At 39.2% G+C, this 26,380-nt stretch overlaps 1 protein-coding gene across 1 annotated transcript; it reads right to left on the bottom strand.

Moving 5' to 3' along the window:
* Positions 1-6,209: 6,209 nt before the first annotated feature.
* On the bottom strand, positions 6,210-25,276 carry LOC150087022 (SCAN domain-containing protein 3-like). The gene is made up of 3 exons (XM_090372347.1): positions 25,070-25,276; positions 6,707-7,190; positions 6,210-6,478 (listed from the first exon to the last, which is right to left on the bottom strand). Exons 1-3 carry the CDS (start codon positions 25,274-25,276, stop codon positions 6,210-6,212), a joined length of 960 nt encoding a protein of 319 aa, XP_090228473.1.
* Positions 25,277-26,380: the final 1,104 nt, after the last annotated feature.

Genomic DNA, 26,380 nt, shown 5'->3' with positions numbered 1-26,380 from the left:
CGATCTATGAATTGGATTGGTATCTCGGGTTAGTAATCTCAATCTTATGGCAGAAGGCTGGGAGACAATTCTAGTTGATAAACAGGAGAACTTCTTGGCTTTCCAAGCTTTTGCAACTGCAATATTTCTTAGGCGGAAGACTCTTCTGCATCTGGAAGCCTTGGATTTGTAATGCGGTATGGTGTATGCCAACTTACCTAGAATTCTGTGAAATCGTGGAGGCTTGAGTCTGTTATATCCACTGCTATTCCAGCTCCTTGTGCTGGAATTTCTGTTCTCGGCAGCTTCTTGTGCTGGAATTTCTGCTCTCGGCAGCTCCTTGTGCTGGAATTTCTGCTCTCGGCAGCTCCTGGCGTTGGTATTTCTCTTTTCGGCAGCTCCTAGCGCTGCTGGCTTTCCAACAGACTGTGAACAGATGCAGATCTTTCCAATGAAGTTTGAACTTTGTCTGAAATTTAATTATATGTATATTTTATTTTTTATGTAATTTGATTATTTTTCAATTTGTTCATATCAATATTTTTTGGTCATGGCAGTTTTTTTCCCTCCCTGTATTTGGGCAAACAGGAGATTGAGTATATAAGAGTACTGCTAAATTATGTGTAACTGACAGCGCGGTTGCCATTGGTTGGCTGGGACCGCTTTAAGTAATAAATATCAAATATCAATCAATACCTATATATATATATATATATATATATATATATATATATATATATATATAATAATTTTATTCTTTATATAGAAGTAATAAATAAATAAATTTTCTGTTTATACTCCGGGACGACCAAACGATCAGAGGAGTTTACAAGATACACAGAATACAAGAAACAGCACCGTATTCAGCAGTCACGGGCTTGAACCCCGGTCACTCAAGGCATGTGTACTTATGCACCCGCGCGCATGACCACTAGGCTACGGCGGCCTTTATAAGTACTAAGTAAAGATGACCACAAAATTAAAAAGATACGGTACAATGGATATTGTACCCTTTTTATAATGAAATAAATATATAAATTTCAAAATAATAATAACTTTAACTAACTTAAACCCAAATTACAGGCACCCCAAGAATGTTGTTGAGGCAATCTCGTGTGTCGCGGCACCACGGTTGAAAACGACTGTGTTAAACGATATTGCTTACAACCAAGTACCATCTATTGGTCCTTGAGGTTGTCACAGACATTCTCTCAGATATGCCAGACAAGCTGTACTTGCTACCTGTGAGTCTAAAACGCTGATGGAACTGATATTCGGGTGACACTCAAGTCAAGTGGACCCAATTTCGGCGAAGTCCGGACGGTGTGTGACAGCCAAATCCTCTGCTTGCACCTTCACGATGGTGGGACTGTTAGTAATCCTGGGTATAACCTCCATGCACAAGTACATGGTGGGTGACCACCCAGGTGTGAACCAACGTAAGCAGGGGTCGAGGTGTGGCGCCCACACCACATGGAGGAACGCCGCCCCTCTATGTTACCAGGCAGTACTAGGTGGTAGATGACTCTCATCAACCGGTGAAATACCACCACTTTGCTTATTGGAGGCTTGAAGTGGTGGAACCCATGTTTAGTTTCTAAAGCTAAGTTCCGGTCAACCCTTCCCTATCTCTTCCATCATGCAGTTTGATTGATGACTTTTGAGGTTATGATGAACGTCGTGGCGAGATCCAATATTCCTTACATTTCGAGGGTACAGCTCTAAAACGGTGTTCGCAGGCTGGCCGCTAGTTAGTACACCGGACTGAACCTATTGGTAACTCTCTAGGAAGCTTCCGGATCAGCTAGTGTATAATCTTGCTACCTCTACTCTGCCAGATAGTGACTGGAGAGAGTCCGAGTAGTGTGTATGCGGGGAGCATTGTCGAGGCCACGTTATGTCAAGGATCTGGGTATATTCTTACCACGTGTAAGCCATATCCAAAAATTTCATTACTTCATACAGCATGTCCTACCTACTTTTCTTACTATTGAATACACCATGAATTGTCAAACTAATAGAGCAAGCTTATCTGCGAAAAGATCTAAACCTCCCAAGGACTTCCTAATTCATTTCACAAATATACGTGGTCTCAATTCTACTCTCAACGATGTCCATTTCCACTTGCAGTCTGCCAAACCCCATGTACTTCTTCTGACAGAATCTCAGTTATCGGTTGATTCATCTACTGCTCATCTCAGATGCCCAAATTATTCGCTGTATGATTCCTTTCGCTTCAAATGTGGTACTTGTGCATATGTCCGTTCTGATATTCTCTGTCAGAGACTTGGCAATTTGGAATCTCCTCTCTTTGATCTTCTCTTGCTTAAAATCTCTCTACCTCATTGTGTCAAATTCCTCTGTTGTCTCTACCGTTCTCTGAACTCCACTAATGACTTGGAGCTCTTTGACTTCCTCTCTTTGCAACTTGACTTTCTCCAGTCCAACTTTCCTAACAGTGAAGTAATTTTCCTTGGTGATTTTAATGTTCACAACTCCAGCTGGCTTCCGTTTTCTAGTCACACCGACCCAGCAGGTTGAGATGCTGAGGCTTTTGCAATTACTAATGACCTAGCACAGATTGTTCATTTGCCTACAAGAATACCGGACAATCCTAATCATACAGCCAATACGCTTGATCTTTTTCTCACAAACAACCCTTCTAAGTACACGGTCGAAGTGAGAGGTCCTTTAGGCACTTCAGATCACAACTTGGTGATTGTCTCTTCTCCATTGGAACCTTTATCTCATGGCTATTCCCAACCACGTGTTGTTTGGCATTACAAGAATGCAAAATGGGATGACCTGCGAGACTTCTTTTCTTCTTTTCCTTGGTCGGATTACTGTTTCAAAACTTCTGATGTTAATGTTTGCTCAGATCGTGTCAGTGAAATTGTTCTTCCAGGATGGAATCCTTTATCCCACACTCCACTTTAAAATCTCGTCCTTTATCGAAACCTTGGTTTTCCAATAAATGTGCTAAGGCTGTCCAAGAGAAGAATGTTGCATATCCTAATTGGCTTGTTTCTAATTCTTCAGTTTCATTTTCTGCGTACACCAAAGCTCGCAACAGTTGTAAAGCAGTTATTAATCAGTCCAAACTAGAGTTTGAACAGGCTAAGAGTAGAAAACTTGCTTCTTGCCCTAATGGTAGCCGAGCATTCTGGTCTCTTGCCAAATCTATTGGCCGCAAATTTTGCCCATCTCTGCTCCTACCTCTGTCCAAACCAGATGGTTCTGTTGCCACTTCAGCCAAGGATAAAGCTGACCTGCTAGCATCCCATTTTTCTTCCAGCTCATGTATTAATGATCTTGGTAAAACACCTCCCACCGTTCCCAACACGCTCCATTCAATGCCTTCTGTGGTCTTCCGTCAAAAGGATATCAGAAGGATTTTGATGAATCTCGATGCTAAGAAAGCTACAGGTCCTGATGGTATTTCTCCACTTGTTCTCAAAACCTGTGCTCCTGAACTTACTCCTATTCTTTGCCGCCTTTTTTCACTTTCTTATTCCAAAGGTGTTTTTCCTTCTGCTTGGAAATTTGCTCATATCCAGCCAGTTCCTAAAAAGGGTGACAAATCCCTCCCATCCAATTATCGTCCCATTGCAATTACTTCTACACTTTCTGAAGTAATGGAGAAATCAATTAACCGCCAACTCTTAAACTACCTAGAAACCTTAGTCTGATCAACGATCGCCAGTATGGATTCCGTCAGTGTCGATCCACTGGAGATATTCTGGCTTATGTTACCCATTTATGGACTAATTCAATGGAAAGGTTCGGTGAAACACAAGTAGTTGCTCTTGACATCTCAAAGGCTTTTGATCGTGTTTGGCATAAAGGTCTTCTAAACAAGCTTCCATCTTATGGTTTGCCAACTGTTTTTAGTAATTGGTTATCCAGTTTTCTCTCTGATCGCTCACTGAGGGTAATGGTAGATGGCTCTCTGTCTTCTAACTTCTTCACTAATTCCGGTGTCCCCCAAGGTTCAGTTCTTTCCCCCACTCTTTTCCTCTTGTATATCAATGACCTTCTTCCATTGACTGGAAATCCTATCCATAGTTTTTCCAATGATAGCACATTGCATTCAACTTTCCATTTTGAGAAACCTTGTCCTGCTCAATTAGCTTCAACGTCTCGAATATCTGCTACCAATTCTTTAAATGCCGATCTTCAGGTAATTCTCCAGTGGGGCAAAGACAACTTAGTTGATTTCAACCCTTCTAAAACTCAGTCTTGTCTTATATCTCGCAAAAAGGATTCTTCTGCTCCTATGCTTATCTTTAGTGACACTCCGATTTCTAGGCAAAATGATATATCTCTTTTGGGGATTACCCTGACTTCTAATCTCTCTTGGCACAAGCAATGTTACAAATATTGCTTCCTCTGCATCTAAAAAACTTGGTTTTCTCTTTCGCTCTCTTTGTTACTTTTCTTCCAAACAGCTGCTCACTCTGTATAAATCTCAAATCCGCCCTGTCATGGAATATTTTTCCCACATCTGGGGTGGTGCCCCCAAAACCTCTCTCAGGCTTCTTGATTCCATTCAGAAGAGGGCAGTTAGGTTAATTAATGATTCATCTCTAACAGAGTCTCTCCACTCGCTTTCTCATAGACGCACTGTTTCTGCTGCATGCCTCTTCTACAGATACTTCCATGGGCGCTGTTCTTCTGAATTGGCTTCTATAATTCCCGCTCTCTCTTTCAAAACAGTCCGAACACGTGCCCCCACAAGCCAACATCCATTTACTGTCCAACTTCAAACCCACAGAACCAACTTTTCATCTTCCTCATTTATTCATTCAACTGCCGTTTTCTGGAACAACCTTCCTTCATACGTATTTCCTGAAAATTACAATGTACAGAAGTTCAAATCCAATGTCAACAAATATCTTCTTTCGTCTTCTTAACCTCAAACCCAAGCACGGTACTAAGTACTATAGGTTCTAATACCTCTCGTGTTTGGGGTGCACATAAAAAAAAAAAAAAAAATCTATTACATATTGTATAATACTTCTCCTGAATTTAAGTTTATGTATATAAATACTACCGGCAAATAAAGTTGCCCGGCCTAATTAATAGTAATGTTAAATAAAATTAATACACGTTAGTTTGTCAAAGAGTGTTGTTATAAACGCACTAGACACCTGGTAAAAAAAAAAAAAAAAAAGTTAATTTTATTTATTTATTTATAAACATATGCGCAGGGCCTTACAGCTATGACAATGCGCTCTGCACATTAAACAAAAATAAAGAATAATAATAAAATATAAAATTATAACTATATACAAAGCCACACATTTTGTAACAAAAATAACATAAATACAAAATTAATAAAAAGGATTAAATAATTAAATCATTTAATTCAAAACATCCTCACTTCAGGATTTGGAAAAATGGTGCTGTTTCAATTTCGATAAAGCAACATCGATATCAGGACTTTTTGACGTCAGAGCAATTTGGATGCAGTCTTCGGGGTCCAACCGATTTCTGTATTCTGTTTTTAAATTCATAAGGGTAGAAAATCCTTGTTCAAAGAGGTAGGTTGTTGCAAAAAGCTGCAGTATTTTTGTCCCTTCTACATGTGCAATTTTAAAAACCTTTGCAGTTTCTCTCATCTGAAAAGATGAGAGATCTGTCTTGTTCTGAAATTCCATGCATGCTTCACTGCTGGAGCGAAGTTCAAGAAGTGCCTTTGCTAATCCTTCGGGCTCCTCAGGTATATTTGCGAGTTCACAGTTGAAGGGGTTTACAACCCAATTGACAGTATGAGAATCAAGCTCTGGAAACTACTCTAAGAACCGCTTTTTGAGTTTGGTCAAATGCCTTGTAACTGACTCCTTAATGTCACAAAGATTGAGATCTTCACAATCTTCCATAAACTCTGCTAGCTTTGGAAAAGCGGCTATCTTTTTTTGTTTCACCTTCTGGTTCCAGTACAAAAGCATTTGATCCAAATGCCGAAATAAATTTCTCTTGCGAAAATGATATTGATGTTTTTTCCTTGCAATTCCTTGTTCAAGGAATTCACATGACCAAAGATGTCAGCTAAATATTGCCAGATGTGCAAGGCAAGTGGAGGTTCTCAACTTATCTGCAAGGGCATGCTTTTGATCCACCAAAAAGGCTTCTAGCTCAGCTCTGAGAGCCCACACTCGATTCAGAACATTTCCAGTTGAAAGCCACCTCACATTTGTATGGAAAAGGAGTGTTGAATATTCAACCTCTCAATCCTCACATAAATTACGAAATAACCGCTTGTTTAATGCATGTCCTTTGACAGTATTGACAATTTTAATTGCATCAGTCATGACAACTCCCAGTTCAGGTTCCAACTGCTTCACAGCCAATGCTTGACGGTGGATCATACAGTGAGTAACTTCAATTTTTGGATTTTGTTTTAAGGCCAAAGCCGAAAAGCCACTAACTTGATCCAACATAGCTGGAGCTCCATTGACAGACACACCAATACAGTTTTCCCACTTTAAATCAATGCCTGGTGTTTTGAAATATGCATCAACCTTATTGAAAATATCGATTCTGCGAACTGTTGACTCAAGAGGAGAACAGAAAACATTTCTTCTTCAATTACATCAGTTCCCCTGTATCGAACATACACCATCAGCTGCGAATTGCTACTGACATCAGTAGTCTAATCAAGTTGAATAGCAAAATGTTTGCTCTCTTTGATTGAAGAAATCTTTTGTTCTCTCATATTTTTTACTAAGATAGAAATTTTTTTCTTTCACAACTCTTGCAGACAAAGGCATTGAACGCAGTCCCATGGCTTCTTTCTTGCCACACATGATTTCTGCCATTTTCACAGCTGCAGGTTTGACCAATTCTTCACCAATGGTATATGGCTTCTTGTTTCGGGCAATCAACCAAGCCACTTCAAAACTAGCTCTTGATGCTGAACGTTGATCAAATGTACCTAGTAAGTTGTTTTCCAATCTTTGCTTTTTGATAGTTCTTTCCAAATTCTCAAAGTATTCCCGCGGTTTCAAAGAAAGATGTGAGTGCAAATTATTCAAGTGTCTCTTCAACTGATTCTTTTTGAAAGACTCTGCAGTCAGCACTTTCAAACAAATGACACACTGTGGCTTCATTTGTCCTTTGTCTTCTATTTCTGTAAAACCATAATTGAGGAACTCTGCCAGGTATTTCCTTTTTCTATTTGATGCCATTTGATGGGGAGAGAAAACTAACTGAAAAGGGAAAATTTTAGATTAATTATTTTTATTTTATTAATTACTTTAATTTTTTCTGAACTTTCATTAACCCCAAAATTTTTACTTTTACCCCATTTGGGGTAATTTACCCCTGTTCCCCGACCGCTGCCTGAATGAGAGCGAAATTTTCACGGTTATAAATGATTCTAGAACTAGGGACCATAAATTCAGATTACTAGGGGAGATTGCAGGAAGTTTTATTTCAGCCAGCGAGTTACAAATTACTGGAATGAGTTACCCACATGGGTTGTCGAGGCTGACAGTTTGGAGAAATTCAAAGGTTAGCTAGATAGTTAGATACCTAGACTTCCTTGCTCCATATGGCCATTACTAATACTGAAAGGATGTCAGAAGAATTTTGGCGAATATTGATGCTAAGAAAGCTCAAGGTCCTGATGCTATTTCTCAACTTGTTCTCAAAACCTGTGCTCATGAACTTACTCCTGTTCTGTGTCGCCTTTTTTCACTTTATTATGTAAAGATGTTTTTCCTTCTGCTTGGAAATTTGCTCATATCCAGCAAGTTCCTAAAAAGGGTGACAAATCCCTCCCATCCAATCATATCGTATCATTGAAAATACTTCTAGTCTTTCTAAAGTAATGGAGAAATCAATTAACCGCCAACTCTTAAACTACCTATAAACCTTCCGTCTGATCAACGATCGCCAGTATGGATTCTGTCAGTGTCGATCCACTGGTGATATTCTGGCTTACCAATCTATGGATAAATTCAATGGAAAAGTTTTGTGAAACTGAAGTAGTTACTCTTGACATTTCAAAGGCTTTTGATCGTGTTTGGCATAAGGGTCTTCTAAATAAGCTTTCATGATATATTTTACCAACTTTTTTTTTTGTAGTTTGGTATCCAGTTTTCTTTCTCACCGCTCACTGCGGGTAGATGTCTCTCTCTGTCTTCTAACTTCTACACTAATGTTGGTGTTCTCCAAGGTTCGATTTCTTTTCCTCCTCTTTTTTTCTCTTGTATATTAATGACCTTCTTCCGTTGACCGGAAATCCTATCCATAGTTTTACTGATGATAGCATGTTGCATTCCCCTTTCCAGTTTGAGAAACCTTGCCCTGCTCAAACAGCTTCAACTTCTGGAATCTCCACTACAATTCCTTAAATGCTGATCTCCTGGTATTTCTCCAGTGGGGCAAAGGTAACTTAGCTGATTTCAATCCTTCTAAAAGTCAGTCTTGTCTTATATATCGCAAAAAGGACTCTTCTGCTCCTATGATTATCTTCAATGACACTGATTTCTAGGCAAGATCATATATATATATATATATATATATATATATATATATATATATATATATGAAAGTTACCCTGACTTCTAATCTCTCTTTTGGCATAAGCACATTACAAATATTGCTTCCTCTGCATCAAAAATTTTTACTGGGTTTTCTCTTTCGCTTTTCGCTCTGGGTGTTACTTTTCTTCCAAACAGCTGTTCACTCTGTACAAATCGCAGATCCGCTCTACCATGGAAAATCGTTTCATGGGCAGTGTCCCCAAAACCTCTCTCAGTTCTAGATTTCATTCAAAAGAGGGCAGTTAGGTTATTGGATGACTCTTCTCTAATAGAGTCTCCACTTTTTGTATCATAGACCAGATAACGTAATAAGCTGCTGCATTCCTTTTCTATAAATACTTCCATGGGCACTGTTCTTCTGAATTGGCTTCTATAACTTCCACTCTCTCTCTCTTTCAAAGCAGTCCAAACACGTGCCGCAACCAGTCCACATCCTTTTAACGTCCAACATGAAACCCAAAGAACCAACTTTTCCTCTTCCTCATTTATTCATTGAACTTCCATTTTCTGGAACAATCTTCCTTCATACGTATTTCTTGAAAATTACAATGTACAGAAGTTAAAGTCTAATGTCAACAAATATCTTTTTTCATCTTCTCAACCTCCAGCCCACGTACGGTACTAACTAGTTGTAAAATAATAAGAGAAGTTTACCTCAATATAGTACGAAGAACACTTCTGTATGATACTCTCCAGAAATTAAAACGAAAAAATCGAAAAACTTATATTAGAGTAACAAATAATTAAAAAAAATAATTAAAAATCAATTTAACCCAATAAAACTCAATTTAACACAATTAAAAATAAATTTAAATTGATTTTTGAGGTAAACTTCTCTTATTATTTTACAAATATTGATATCAATGTAGAACGCATTGAGCATTACATCTGTGGTTCATAGTATCGAGGCCGCCGTAGCCTAGTGGTCAGGCGCGCGGGTGCATAAGTACACGTGCCTTGAGTGATCGGGGTTCAAGCCCGTGACTGCTGAATATGGTGCTGTTTCTTGTATTCAGTCTGTCTTGTGAACTCCTCTGACCGTTTGGTCGTCCCGGAGTATAAACAGAAAATTTATTTTATTTTACTAAATAGTACAAGTTCTAATACCTCTCGTATTCGGGGTTTTCATAAAAATAAAAAAAAAATCACTTTGGAATGAGGATACGTACTTTTTATTGTGCAAGTATGATATTATTGAAGTATCAAATAAAGGAAAAGGTAATTTCATTAAATACACTAACAAAGAAGTCAGAGTACAGGGCCTGCGACAAAAGTAACAAGCAGTCAAAATGATAAAATAATTTTTCTCTTGGATTTCAGAAAAAAAAAAATCATTCAAAAACTAACTCTTTCCAACTCCCCCCCCCCCCGTCTTCATTCTTTTATTTTTATTATTTTATTTTATTATTTATTTAATTTTTTAATAATTTCAAGTTACGTAATATGGAGTCACGTAAAGTTTACACGTGGAGCAGCATGGCCTCCACGCACACCACTGCAGCAGTTCATTTTTTCTCCGACTTGTGCTGCTACCTGACGATGATTTATCCAAACTCTGTCCCGTTTCGCTACCTTCGCTTTACTACGTCTGCACTTCATACTTTGACCCCAATTTTCTAACACCTGCTCTGTTAGCACATACACACCCTGCATTGTACATGTGAACGCAATTGGAGAAATGTAATATTCGCAGTGTATCGCAATGAATTCTGGTAGGACTAAGTATTGGTGAAGTTGGCGTTTGTAGTTACGGCAGGTAGGTGTGACGTCTGCCTGTTAATAGGCGGAATATTGGATTACTGCCTTCCGCATTTCCCAACTGCGGAATTGTATACAGAGGAACGCGTATTCACTCTTCTACCAAGTCGGTGTACTTTTACCTTACTGGTATTTCTTGGAACGTCTTCAGCAGTCATAGTGTCCTGTAAATTTTAATATCTTGGTTCCGGGATCTTTAATGTGATAAACTGCAAAGAAGCAGAGCCAGATCGTATTTAAGAAAATTCCAGAAGTGATAATTTAACTAACGATTTTCTGAGTTGCTGAGAAGCTACTGAGCGACCACGCCCCTCTTTCCGGTATACAGACTAGTATTTAAGGAATTTTGATCACACCTTGGTGAAGTGCAGAGATGCCCTTTAGATGAGTGCTGAATATGAATTGCTTTTTACCATATACTCGTCTTGTTTTAATTTCATTTTTATTAAAGGAACTTTTTGTTAAGTGAAATATTAGAACAACTTCCAAGGCGAATATTGTAGGGATATCAGAGACGTGGTGTCACACAAATATTAGGAATACAGAATTGGAATTTGGGGAGTACAATGTGTATAGGAAGGTAGGAGGGGTTATGCCGTTAGTTAAGGAACACATAAAATCTAAGGAAGTGCATCCAGTTGACATGGGTACACAGGGCAATGTTGAGTCTGTTTGATTTGACATAAACACTGGGAAAGGGAAAATGAAAGTAGGTGTTTGTTATAAGCCTAATGACTGGTGAGTACGATGAACAGTTATACGGAGAAATAGTGGGCCAGTAAATCAGGGTGTCATATAATGGGGGATTTTAACTTCCCAGATATAGACTGGAACTTGGGGATTGGTCATTCGCACACTAGCAAAGCTTTTGTGGATTTATTGGATGATTGTTTTCTACAGCAACATTTAGAGAGACAACCAGAGGGAGTAACACTCTTGATCTGATGATCAGCAGTGATTTTTCATGCATTAAAGAATTTACAGATAATGGAAACACTAGGTGGCAGTGATCACAGTGTGCTGAAGTGGGATTTACATAATTGTTCAACTACCATCAGGGGTAAAGGGAAGGGTTTTATGTTTTAGTAAAGGTGACTACAGTGGTCTCAGAGATTTTTTAAGTTCTATACAGTGGGACCAACTGATGATGTTACCAACAGCAAATTCTAAATGGGAAGCATTCAAGGAAGTAATTTTGGAAGCTACACTGGTGTGCAAAACATAAGGACGAACACTATTTCTAGAGGTTACAACCCCAAAATCGTTACTTAAGGTACCCTTTACTGATGAGAGTAGATTCAGTCTCAGCAGCGATTCTGGACGTCAGCTGTTCTGGCGAGAGGTTGGCACACGGTATCACCCCGCAAACATCACCGAAAGGGATCGATATGGGGGTCGAGGCGTTCTCGTCTGGGGAGGCGTTATCTTGGATGGACATACACAACTCCAGGTACTGGAAGGCGATACTGTAACCGGTGCACGCTTCTGTACTGAGGTAATCCTTCCCCATGTGCGTCTGTTCCGAGGTGCCATTGGCCCCGAGATCGTGTTTATGGATGATAACGCCGCACCCCATCGCACTGCAGCTGTTGATATGCTTTTGAAAAGTGAGGACATTGTTCGTATGGATTGGCCTGCCCGTTCCATCGATCTAAATCCTCGAACACATATGGGACGCTCAGCGGTATGTCCACACCAACCAGAAAATGTTCACTAGCTGAAGATGCCGCTGACAGAGGAATGGACGATGTTACCGCAAGAATTTATTAACAACACTGTTCTAAGTATGGACAGGCAATGCAAAGCCTGCATCGACATTAGGGGTGGCCAATCTCCTACTGAGGACCACCTCTTCCCTTTGTTCCATCTTTGGCAGTGATGCATCTGTATCATGGAAGCCAGTGCTATGTTGCCATTTTTGAATAAAGTTCCTCTGTACCTCACGAGGTTCCTTTGGTATGCTTTTCCCATATCCAGGCCACTCCTATGAGAATCTACAGGTGAAAACCTGACTGATCCTTAAATTTTGCACACCAGTGTACAGTACTAGGCTTTTTGTTCCAACTAAGAAATACTGCTCTAGGTTCAGGCCCAAATGGATGTCAGATGAACTAATGAGACTCGTGGCAGAGAATAAAAATTCAATGGATGCACATAAGTTATCAGGCGACACAGAAACGTATGGTAGATACAAGCTAGTCTGTAATCAATTCATAAAGGTGGTTGGGCAGATTATGAGAAATCTTTGGCAAAGGATGCAAAGAAAAACAGCAACGACTTCTTTACTTATATAAACTCTAAAAGGAAGGGGGATGAATCAGATTGGTACACTTAATATCAATGCTTTGACCGTAGATGATGATTCTCAGATAGCTGCCAAACTAAGTGTGTATTTTGCATCTACATTCACACATGAGGAGTTATTCAAAGAGGAGAGGGCCAGATGTTTATCAAACTCTAACAGAGAGTTAAATGATTTTGTAATAACTGAGAGCAAAGTGGAAAAGAAATTGTTGAAGTTAAACCTAAGAAAGGAGGTGGCGAAGGAAGTAAGCAAACTCTTAGCCATAGTTATGAGAGCATCCTTGGACTCAAGGGAAGTACCCACGAACTAGAGATGTGAAAATATATCTCCAGTTCACAAAGGGGAATCAAAGGGTGACATGATTAATTACAGACCTGTTAGTTTGACTTCTGTTCCAGGGAAAATAATGGAATCACTGGTTAAAGAAGCATTGCAGGATCTTCTAGACAAGACAGCAGTAATAATTCAGACACAGGATGGGTTTGTTAAAGGGAAGTCCTGTCTGAGCAGTTTGGATACTGTGACGTGGTCACAAAGGAACTGGATGCAAAAAATAATTTTGATATCATATACTTGGATTTCAGGAAAGCTTTTGACACTATTGTGCATGGAAGACTACTGCACAAATTGGAGAAGTATGGTATTAAGGGTAAGTTGCTACAACGGATAAAAGGATGGTTTAGTGGGAGAAGACAGAGTGATAATCAGTAGATACTGCTCTACCTGGACTAATGTTATTAGTGATGTAACTCAGAGTTTGGTTTTGGGCCCATTATTGTTTTTGTATACGTATTTATCAATGATATTGATGAAGGTATATCAAGCTTAATGTCAAAGTTTACAGATGATACAAAGGTTGGCAGGGTTTTTAATAACAGCAATGACAGTATGTTGCGGCAACAGGACCTGGAAAAGTTTGGCAGATGGGCTGAGAAGTGCCAATTGAAGTTTAACATTGATAAATGCAAAGTACTACATATGGGTAGCAGTAACCCAAGAGAAACGTGCCAACTGTGTGGTACTACACTCAGGGTAGTGGAGAATGAAAGGGTCCCGGGGTAATTGTGCAGTCAGATATGAAGTTTTCTGAGCATTGCAAACAGGCTGCCAGGGTAGGTCATGGGGTCTTTTCATTGATATACAGGAATTTTGCGAACCGGGATAAGGAGGTGATTATCCCTTTGTAAGGCAATGGTCAGGCCACACCTTCAGTACTGTTTACAGGTCTGGAAGTCTTAATTTAGGAAGGATGTAGGGCTGCTAGAACGAGTACAGAGAAGGGCAACAAGACTGGTGAGGGGAACAAAGGGGTAGCTCTTACGAAGATAGGCTTAAGTTCTGCAAATTGCAGCTTCTAGAGACTAGGCACCTGCATGGTGATCTGATTGAGGCTTATAAGGCCTTGAATGGATTGAGCAGTCTCAATGACGATGGGATTCTTCCTCTTGCTCAGATTACAAACCTGAGGGAGCATAGATTCAAACTAAAGAAATACTGTTGTAGATTGGCCGTGCGGAAATTTGTCTTTAGCCAGCGGTCGGAAAAAACGTCCATCTGCTGTTGTGGAAGTTGATTGCTTAAATAAAAATCAAGGCAGAACTAAACAAACATTTGGAACGAATGGATCAGTGAAATGGAAAGAGTTTATTTTTATTTTTTTTATTTTGTTGCTGTATAAGCTTGCTTTCTTGCATTATATGCCTCCACTAATGCTAACTTATACTATGGCAGTTTAGTGGATTATGCAAGCTCACGAATATTTCATAAAGCCACTTTCATGAGCCAGTATAATTACTTATTCGAATTCTATTTAAAACTTTATGAATCTAAAATTTGTGAACTGCGATTCAGATTAATAATAATTATTATTATTATTAAAAAATATTGACTTCTCTTGAACTGAAAGGATTAATTCTTAGATTAATCAGAAACAATTATTGATTGATTGATTGATGATTTCGCTTATAAAATTTATGTATATGTGAGATGTTAGTATTTCTGGTGTTATTAAAGTGATTTGTTCATGCTGAGTAGTAAATCTCACCAATAAAACGTATTTGCTATGCTTTTAATTCAGCATAGTAAATATAGTAGTAAAGACTGGACCACATTTGGCGTAGGAGGGGGGGTTATTAAACTGATATGGCGATAGCAATCACTGCTTTGCAACAGCTGCTACAATGTTTTCAGATAAGTTTTTATCACAATTAAGGTCGGCTTTAAACTCGATTTCATAGTGAAATGTACAAAAAAAAAAAACCCTGTGCCGAAATTTTATGGGTATGGAAATTAATGGTATTGTGCACATCAAAAGTGCCATCCCTTAAAAATGTTTGTAAGCTGAATATACAGTTGTGCATATACTGGGGGGGTAGCAAGGTATGTGGGCCGATGTCCCCCCCCCCCCAAGCCCACCTACATACAGAACTGGTACCGGATTCCCTTGGATGCGCACTACACTCACGTTCTTATCCATTTGCGCCATGATTTCATGTATAATTCCGGTCACATAAATAGTGAATGAATAAAATATTTTTTCATTTTTAATTTTGCTTTTAGTGTCACGGTTGATTGTTTCTTAAGCGAGAATACCATGATAGCTAATTAATTTGTTGGAATCGAGGCAAAGCCAGAAATTTTGCAAGAATGTAGGACTGGCCCAATGGCGTAACTATGCTGACGTACCGGATGCAGGATATGGATGACTGTCATGAAGGGGGAGGGAATAGCAACAAGCTGTTTTTTATTATTATTATTAATTAAAAGTCAACTAAATGAATTCGCTTTTCGATTGCACTAACAGGTAGTTCTATTATTATTATTTATTATTATTATTTTTTTTTTATTTACATTAAGTAGAAGTGTACATTTCTCTACCGGATGGCAGAATTTGCCAGAGTGGAGAGTACATCAGAACCTTAACTACATTGAGAGGACTACAGTATTAAGAGAGAGATTTTTTTCAAATGTGAAGACTTTTAACAGTGGGAGTAACCTTCTGCAATAGTATTTAAATAATGGTCACTCAGTGAATAGGATGAACTGACCGACCATGAATTGTTGGGTCAGCCATGGAATATACGTTTGCTATTATTATTATTAGCCATATGGTGCAAGGAAGCCTGAGGCTTATGCTGCACCAGCCAAAAAAAAATATCCGAGTTACACTGAGAGAGAGAGAGAGAGAGAGAGAGAGAAGTAGAAGGAAATCACCAAGAAAGAGAAGAATGATGATATCCAGCTCAGGACTCTGGGTGTGTCAAGCCCATACTCACCAGATGTGAGTCCCTGGGGTTCTTATCTTGACTTATAGGCCTAACTTCCTTTACCGCTAAATTCAAAATTCCTTTACCTCTACTTCCGTATCGTAAGCGCATACAGTATTTCATGCCAAAAACAGAGGTCGACTTCTTGCTGTCTTTCCTGTGATTTCGATTAATCCCTGAAGTTGAAATGAATTGTTCAGCAATAAGTACTTTCTTATTATTATTTTCTCTTAATTTTCCGTAGTTCCAATCACCGTTTGTAGTTAATTTTCTATTCTTGTCCTCTCAACTTATATATATAAAGATTGAATCCCGAATGAATTAATAGAAAAAATGCACAAAGATGGAGCAGTATAGAACACAAGGTACTGAAGCTAATAGAAGAAGGAAAGTAAGAACAGGGAATAACAAAGGAAAAGAATTTGAAGAACCTAAAAGATTTATTAAATTATCTGAAATTAAAGGCTTAATCAAAGAGCCAATTAGAAGTAGAGAAGCTGAAAGGGAAAGTAAAATATTTGATAAATAAGTAAGGAAAAATAGTGAGCATCAAATTGTGGGTGGGAAGATAATAAAATAACTAAGGGAAAGAAAAAGTTTGATGTAAACTAAAGAAGGTTGATACATAAATTAGGTATTTCATCAGGGGACTACACCTGATTATGTACTAAATTACTAAGTTTCTATACAAACGCAGTAATTTGTGTATATTTATATATGTACACAAATTACTTCAAAATCTCTCCATCTCCATAAATCTCTCCCTGTGTGTGTGTGTGTGTGGAGAGAAAGAGAGATTACAAAAGTACCTTTTATACCTCAGAAAACAGAGTAAAATATACCTACATTTATGTCTAAATACATTTAATAATGAACACAAATCATTACACAACCCAGCCATTCAGTGGCGTATTCAGCTGTCATCGTAGGGGGGGAGGGGGGCATGGTGAGTCTGGTTTGAGTTTTATTTTAGAACGCCTTTTTCTTTAATTTAAAATTTTTGGTTAAGGAGGACATATTCCCCTTCTGCCCACCCCTGTAGCCATTATACTGTAAAAAAATAACTGTTGCACAAAATGTTATAGTACTGATAATGTTTGATAAAGTAGGCGAAGAACGCTTTGAATGAGAAATAAAGGGTATCTCCTGGGAGGGGGGGGGGAATCGTGGAGGTGATTTAGTGGTAGTGCAGTGGGGTCGGATTTGTTTAACTCTAACCCAGCTGTTCCCAAACTTTTGTTACTAGAGTCACAAGGTGCTCTATATTCGCAACACATCTACAGGGTGATTGCATCGAACTCCTGAGTTCTTCTGAATGTCGCGGTACACAGTTTTGGATTCACTGCAGTGTACCCTCGTTTTTACTGTGTTGCTGCTTCTCTGTAGATTTCGTGTTTTTGAATAACGTTTATGCTTTTTATTGTTGTTTTGTCAACCATACAAAGGGTACTAGGAAAGTTTTGCAATACAGATTTGTTTATTTAATTTTTTCAAAGTAATTTCCTCTACATTCAATACACCTCTCCATCCTCCGAAACCAATCTTTAAACCAGTTCTGCCAAGTTTCACTAGGGAGTAAAGCACACTCGTTGTCCCAAGCCCGTAGAAGGTCCTCATCACTGGAAAACCGCCTCCCTTTTAGCTTCATTTTCACATGCGGGAACAGTGCAAAGTCGCAGGGAGCAAGGTCTGGACTGTAGGGATGGTGCTCGAGAAGTTTCAGTCCTGTCGTGGTCAAATATTCGGTGCAGGCTTTGGCGCGGTGAGCTGCAGCATTATCGTGATGGAGGTACCAGGTGTCCATTCTTGACTTTGGCCGCAGGTTCTTCATAGATCCAATGACTTTAGGCAGGCATTGTTCAGTATACCACTTAGCTGTGACTGTCTTCTGCGTGTCCAGAACGACACGTTCCACAATTCCACTCGATTTGAAAAATACAGCTATCATTTTCTTCTTTACAGATCGGGATTTTCTGACAATTACGGGTGTGTCGTCATCATCAAAGACCCAAACTTTGTTTTGAGCCTTGGTCGGCAGATCGTAATAGTACAGCCAAGTCTCGTCACCTGTCACGATGTTGTTCACATACCGAGATTGTCCCTTATCAAACTTTTTTAACATCTCCCGGCACCAAGTCACACGTCGTGTCATCTGCTCTTCAGTCAGTTGATGCGGCACCCAGAGAGAACAAAGTTTCTTCACGTGCAAATGATCTTGCAGAATCGAACGAATTGCTGGTGCATTTAGGCCCAAAGTATCCTCTATCTGTTGGTAGGTCACTCGCCTGTTTTCGTCAAGCATTTTGCTCACAGCAGTAACGTTTTCCTCCGTAACTGACGTTCGTGGCCTTCCCGGCCTCTCAGAATCCTCCAGAGTGAAATTTCCCCTTTGGAATTCTCTATACCACCTGAATATCGTTGTACGATGTGGACAATCATCATCTAGTGCAAGAGTCATTTCTTCTAAGCACTGGTCTATGGTTAAACCACGCACGAAATTATACCGCAAAACTGTCCTTATCTCATTTCGTGACAACGATGCCATCGCAAGCACTTTACACTCTCACTACTAATGAATAACTGAGCCCATCGACTTGGCGCGGCGGCTACTGTGCACGTATGAACATGTCTCAACATGCAGCAACAAGCAGCTTCCTGTGATTCATTGTTGCGTCATATTGCAAAACTTTCCTAGTACCCTTTGTATTATTGTTTTATGTTGCATAAATGGAAAATGAAGTTTAGTGTTCTTTACACACATCGGCTGTGTGTTTTTCATTAGAAAAAATGAAAAAAAAAAAATTAAGGCAATCCGTAGGTCCCCCCCCCCCCATTTTATACCTATTCTTGGGAATTTATGCTTTCCGGTCGTGAATAATTTTCACATGGTTTTGTAAAATGTTCCCTCGGTAATCGAGTGGCGAGGTATACGTTCTTTCTCCATCTATAAAATGGAAGGATTATTTTCAAGACAAGAAAACGCTGTACCTTAATGTTTCGTTAACCCAAACTTCTTAAATTACTAAATACGGTAATGTTAATGTATCCTCTGACCTGAAGTGGTTGTTCCAGAGAATAAACTGAAAATTTATTTACAATATTCTTTAGTAATTATATTAGTGTTTTTTTTTTTTTACCTGTACAGCACTGTCTTGTATCGATACCTATGCAGAAAGTAATACTTGATAGGAAAAGAAACCAACGTTGAGCATTTCCGCAAATCAAGGTAAAAACAAAAAAAAAATTCTTATATTTAAATTCCTTTTTATTAATATGACAAAAATATGAATTTAGAAGAAATTACTTGGATAAATGTGTGCAAGGATGCAAGTTCTTCAGGGGTCAAAATAAAATAAAATAATAATAAAATAAAAAAAAGCAAGACGTAGCAGTATTAGAATTTTAATTTTAAAGTTCAGATAATAATTTTCACAAGTGGTGTTTTTTTTTTTTTTTGTTTTTTTTTTAACCCATTATATAAATGGAAGTATGAAGATAACGAATTAACCAAAACATCTGGTATGACTAAAGCTGGCAGCTGCAGTAACACAAACAAAAGTGTAATAATATTTCCGGTGCTTCAATATTCGTGACTGGGGAAGTTTCCATTTAACAAATTTCAAGAATGAGATTTGGGAAGGGGGAAAAAGAATGGCACCATTAAAAACACCTGCAATTGGCGTGTTCATAAAATTTCACATCGTTAAGGGTGAGTAGGTAATGGCTACAATATATTACTTTATAGGTGTGTGTGTGCTCAGTGGAGGCAATCTCTATTACCCCCCCTCCCTTCTGTACACCATCTGCATTCATTGTTATAGTAATTTCCTACAGCGTTCTACTCGTACAAACTATTTAGTTAATCTCGAACAATGATGTACAATTTGGAAGGTACGAACAGAACGAAGGTTATAACTCCGCGCACAGCCGTTTTCTCTGAATATTTTACGAAGACATGCGCAAATGACCAACTAATTCAGTTGCTGAGAAGGCGTCACAGGAAATGAAATTCACGACCTCGTTCGAGATCGAGGGAACGTCATCGGCTGTGTGACCTAAAATGGCCGTAAAGCGTCAAGCAGGAACACACGTGATGTGTTGTAAGATGATGTAACTGACCTCTGAAGTCTAGACCATGCCAACAGAGATGATGGAAAAGCAAAACTGTCGCCGTCCAAGCACATATTCACAACAATATGTGCTTTTGCCATTCATCTTGTGAGTGTCGCGATAGAGATGTTTATTCCTTAAAAGCTGCTGGGGTTTATGAGCGAGACACTGTTTCACTTTGTAAGATAGTCATTTGACGGTAATGTAATAATTTTACCAAATAAATTGAAACCTGTATTTTCTTCCACGTTATTCCACGATTTTATCTTAACTACCGATTTAACACGCAGCTTTTAATCTATTTAAATAAATTTTAAAAACGGTGGAAAATTGTTAATTTCTTCATTCGTAATTCGGTTTTAAATACGATTGAAAAACAGATTTCATAAATCTCTTGTGCAAGCATTTTATAAGTCGTCGTATTTTGCTTAATACATCAATTTCTTTCTACGATGCATGTTTTTGGTTTAGAAGCTAAGTCTGCTTTCTGAATGTTATGGGAAACATTAATTTCATTAATATCCAGGGTTGGTTGTTACAACATTAGATTTCTTCCATATTTAAATTCTTTCTTCTCACTCAGCATATACAGCACATTATTATTAAGACTCGTTAATCTCCATCCTTTGTTAGTCACTTTCTAGCGAACTTCTCGTGTATTTCTTATCCAGTTTCAACGAATGATAACTCATTTGAAGATCGTAACTTGTAGGAGGGTTAAGTTAAAGAGACCTCTGTTCTCAGGATCCATAATGACAATGAGGTTCAGTTTTAAAAAGTTAAAAATAAACATACATCAATAGCTTTTGGGCGTAGGTTGGCCTTCATCAGTTGGAAAGCGTTAACGCTTTCCAACTGATAAAGGGATTTCCAACTATGCTTATTGAATATTAAAAATAAACCTGTGTTTATTTTAAAGTTTTTACTTATCTTATGTGTTTCCTGTTAAAAGGATTTTAATGAACCTGTGTTCCCGTATTTGCTCAGTAAAACTGAACCTCATTGTCACTGTAGAAGGATTGTACAAAAAAAAAAAAAAAAAAAAAGAGAAAGAAAAGTGGTATAAATAATGTAGTGTACATGCACTCGTGAGCAGAGTGGCATATATCTGCATTTATGAGAGATTACAGCAGTAGCAATTTCGAAAGTTTCTTTGAATGCGAAAAGTTGTTTTACTAGACAGAGAAGTGTAGTGCGTGTTGCAAATTCACGAAACAAAATCAACGCTCTTCGGTAAAGATTGGGGAAGGAACATAAAGCAATTTCCGTTGTTGCGGAAAGCATATGGATAAGATCCTATCGTTTTGCGGTCATGTGCATAGTGCTCTGAAGGTGTTACTACAGAGGTAGTGGGAAATCTTTGAGCGCCTATCGTGTTCTTCGGATATAAGTCCTTTGTTCCGCAAGATTGAGCCACTCAAAGGTCAATGATTTCGGACAACACAAAACGCCTGACGGAGCCGAGCGATCAGGAGCGGGATTGCAGTGGAAAACGCTCTTTGAGTGGACCGTGACTGCTAAATACAATAAACGATTGTATTCATCAGGGCCGTGCAGAGCCATTTTAGTACCTGAGGCAAGAATGAAAAATTGCGCCCTACTGTTAATCATGGCAACGTTGGCAATTATTTAATCTTTTTTTTTTTTTGGCACCCCTTTCAGCTTTTAATCTGAAGCAAGAGCCTCGTTCGGCTCACCCTCGGCACGGCTCTGGTATTCATGATTTATTGAAAATTCTTCGGTGGTCGTGCGGCAATATAAACAAGAACATACTGCTATTCGCCTTTTATATGGGATTTTTTCCGCCCCGTGACGAGTATTGGTACCAAGTGCATGGGGTGATTGGGTTTGTCAGATTACTATTATTATTACTAATCAGGACCTTGGCTTTCTGGACTTCCATATAAATGTCCATCAACTCCAGGAGCCTTACTGGTCTGTAGGCTCGAAAGTTTTTTCATTAAATAATCCTGCGAAATTTCAATATCATTAATTACATATTTTTTAACTTCGCTCCCACAATTTCCCATTGCCACAAAAGGCTTTTCATTTGTAAATATCGATGCAAAATAACTGTTGAGTACATCTGCAACGGCAGCTGGTGTATTTAATACTATCCCCTTTCCCTTACGTAAAGGTCCGATCAGGTTTGTCCTGCTCTTCTTGGCATTTATATATGTGAAGAATTCTTTATCCCCCCTCTTTGCTCTGTTTGCTAGTGATTTCTCATAAACTTCCTTTGCCTGTCGAACCTTTTCTGTGGCTCTATTACAGATCATCCTGTAGCTGTTATAGGCTTCGGTACTTTTTATTGCTCTGTAACCTTTCCATGCCACCTTTTTCTGCTCAAGTAATGTGGCAACTTCACTATTCATCCAACTTGGAACCCTTCTCGTGGAGTATGTTTTTTAATGGTATATATGCATTCAAGGCATCTGTGATTAATGTTTTAAAAGCGTACCACAGTTCAAATGTATTCATTTTCTGCACGATATCTACCCAGTTAATAGAGGCCATGTAGTACCTTAAGGCATCGTAATTTCCTTTTCTGAAATTAAAACCCATTCCTTTGCCTTTTACTTCTGCTACCTCTCTCGTCATCATCCACCGTAGAACTCAGTGATCACTTCCTGCTACTGGTTCCTCTACTGTCAGCCCTGTTGTGTCATCTGATTCATGGGTGATGATGAGGTCTAGGATATTCTTTTCTCTAGTACTTTCCCTGACATGTTGATACAAATAACAGTCATCTAGTTGATTTAAAAATTTTGTTCCCCATGTCGAGTTTCCTTCCCATTTACTCCAATCAATTAGAGGCAAATTGAAATCATCCATAATAAGACATTGACGCTTACTTGCCCATTCCATTTGCATGTAGAGGCTTTTGTCATAATCTTCACAATCACCTGGTCTGTAGATTACTCCTACTCGCATTATACCTTTGTTTCCAACTATCTCACACCATACAGACTCTATACTAGAATGTGAAATGTCTGAATCCGGGAAAGCTATCGTCGCACTCAGGCTGCTTCTGATAAGAAGCATTACCCCACCACCCCTTCTATCTACTCTATCCTTCCTAAATACATTATACAATCCGTACTGAAACTCATCATCCCCAATTTCCGGGTGGCACCACGTCTCTGTAAGCCCTATTATGTCCGCGTTACTTGTTTTAACCAGCAGTTCGAATTCGCTCATTTTATTGACGACACTTCTAACGTTACTGTATTAACAATTAAGATTTATAGTTCTTGTATATTTAACAACCCTAACACAACCCTTGAAGTTTTTTAGGCTCTCTTCCTTGATATTAGCTATCCGCTCACGTGAAACGTTTCTGCCCCCAGAACATCTAGAGTATACGTCCAGTTGGGGTAGCACATAAGAACTCTTAAGGTATGTGCAAGAGTTACTTTGACCAATATTATCAGATAAACGCGTGTCAGTATTACCCACATCCCCTCTAGCTAGCAGTTTCCCTGAACCCTTAAGGTATCCTCAATAATACTGGCAAAAACTTTTGCACCACTTTTGTTTAAGTGTATCCCGTCTCTACAAAACAAATTCCTTCTACCTACAAGTGTGGGCCATGCTGATGATAGAAATTTCCCCCCTAAAGCCTTGCAGATTCCTTCAAGTCTTGAGTTAATCCACAAGGCTCTTAACATATAATCCCTCCTATCGTGTCTGGGCAGAATTGCCTTCTTTTAGTATATCCAGACTTGCTGTTATTGAGCATGGTGGGCAGTGGATTAAGTGCTAGATAGAATCATAGTGGCTTCAGGGCATCTCCCTGGAAGAATCCTCTTCTGATGGGCATTGTTCTGTACGTGATGTTCTCGCCTTGATGGCAGTCATCCATTTTGCAGTGGTTGCATCTAGGATGTGTGTCAGTGTCTAGTTGATGTTGTAGATCTTCAGTGTCTTTATCAGCGAGCTGTTGGGCACGGAGTCGAAGGCCTTTGGATAGTCGATATAGGCCGTATACAGGTTGTGGTGCTTCTTCTAGGCTTGTTCCATAAATACAGCGTTAATGGTCAGTTGCACCTTGCATCCTCTGCTCATTTTGTATCCATCTCTTCTGCTGCTCGGCCATGATTTTCTGGCTCTCCAAGTGGCCTGATATCTTCTTAGTTAAGCAGCAGGTCAGGATCTTGTACATTGTTGAGAGACAGGTGATTGGTCTGTATTTTGCCGGGTTTATGGTGTCTTTTTCCTTGGCCTGCAGGTAGGTGATTCCTTGAGTCAGAGACTCTGGGATTGTGTCAGGGTGCATGATTATCTGCGTGAACTGCTCTGCTATGTGCCTGTTTGTGCAGATGAATTTCTTGTACCAGTAGTTGTGCATGTTATCTATTTCTGGGGTTTACCAGTTGTGGGACTTCCTAATCGAATATAGTACAACTTCCTGAATCTCCCATTCTGTTATTTCTGGTACGTTCTTGGTTTTCTTTCTTTCTAGATTTATCCAGGGTTCACGGCCGTTATTGCTAACTTCACTGCTCCACAGGTTTCCCCAGAACTTCTAGAGTACTTTCTAGTTGGTTGGGTCCGTTTCCTTCCTTCTCCTCTTGACCATGTAGAAGGCTCCTGGTTTTTATCAAAAGTCGCGTTGTGTGTTTTTCTCTGGGCACTCTCCCTGTAATGGCGAAGTCTCATGTTGAATGCCAGAACTTTCTGCTTGAGGGTGTCAAGTTATCCTTAGATCCTCTGATTATAGGTCTCGTGTTTGCTGTGGATGTTTTCTTTCTTGAGGATGGCTTTCACTTTTTTAGCTTCTTACTTCTGTTACACCGTAGGTATTGGGTTAGTTGGCTTACCTTCACTCATATGTCATCTATCTTCTGCTGTAGCTTTCTCTCCCAGGCTGCTAGTTCCCTGTCTTTGTGTTATGTTTTGGCTCTGGTTTTCATTCCGTTAATCCTGGTGGCTGCCACAGCAGCATAGCAAATAGCTGTTGGGGAGGTGTGTAGTGTAACTTCGTAGCTGTTGAGATAATATGATATTATTCGCTTATTGAGGTTGTCTCTGATTTGCCACATCATTCTGTTGGGTCTCCGCTTCGGTATGGTGTGAGGTTCGTTCCCTCGAATTACCGTGGGGCTTTCTTCCACTCTTCTTTTTGTGTTGGATTTCGCGATCTCGCCTGTGTTCATCTCAGCTGCTCCGCGTTGTAGTTCTTGTACTTTCTGTTCCTCCTCCAATTCTGGTTCAGTTGTGTCCGTATTCGTTGTTGTTTGTAGTTGGTCTGTTACATCCTGCTTGATTTTTTTTCCCAGAGCTATCAAGTTCTTCTTGACCATGGTACATCTCTGGTCTGCTACTCACTGCCCTCATAGGTAGCACAGTTGGTAGAATCGCCGTCTTCTCCACACCGGATGGAAAAGACCTAACTTCGAATCCTGTCGATGACGGGAGGAACCTTTATGGGTATTTTTCACAACGTGACTGAGTTAGTCGGTTTTTCAGGCGACATAGTAGCATGGTTTTTTCTCCCAGAAAATCTACCTCAGAACACACGCAATTTATAAGCAATATACACGGAGCATGACCTTAGTCACCGATGCTCCTAAAACCGAACAACCAACCAACTAACTGCTATTCGCTGTTCATTGAGCTGAACAGTAGGGAATCGTTCCAACCACTTAGTGTATAGTTTCGTCCTGTTTGTCTTTAGCTTCGTTACTTCGCGACATGCGCCATGATGATCGTATTCATTTCGATGCTCCATTTCATGCGTTTGCTTCTTCTTCCCTCATGGGTAGTTGTGTAGGAACCACTTCCAGTTGGTTGGGCTGGATGATCTTGCCCTTCAGTTGTGGTAGCCATACGGGAGACAGCGCTACTCGCTCTACTGTTGCCCTCGAGAGATATCTCCGACTTTTAGAACCGAGCCATCTGTCTAAGATATTGAACGCGAGTGATTTTATCCTGCGCCACACTCGATGCAGTATGTTCAATATTCCCACGCCTTCTCTATATATGATGGTGGACCTCTTTAGCTTTGACATCCAGTGGTAGTTACACCAGTTGGCGCCACTATCTGCCTCATCCGTAATTTTTTTGGGAAGATAAGAACAATGAAGTGACTTTCGCGATTTTTTTTTTTTCTTGCGGTAGGATTCGAAAAAGGTCTATAATATTGGTGGTCGGTCCGGCGTAGGAACCACACTGCTAATTGCGAGGTTTTTTATTAATATTATTATGATGAATAGATATATTGTCTCTGCTTTGTTCAACGATTCATGTATATGTGCAACTTTTAAAAATAGATAATTTTCAAGCAGGTTTTATTGACATTGTGAATTTAAAAAGGTATATAGGTCACTCCAAGTAGTGTTGGTTGATTTATAATATATTTATAATAGATATATTTATTTATATACACTGAGTGATCACTGAATTAT

This window comes from Mastigoproctus giganteus, chromosome 4 (genome assembly GCF_048544385.1).
Source record: "Mastigoproctus giganteus isolate SK-2022 chromosome 4, ASM4854438v1, whole genome shotgun sequence".
NCBI lineage: Eukaryota > Metazoa > Arthropoda > Arachnida > Uropygi > Thelyphonidae > Mastigoproctus > Mastigoproctus giganteus.
This window is presented reverse-complemented; position numbering and strand designations above follow the sequence as displayed.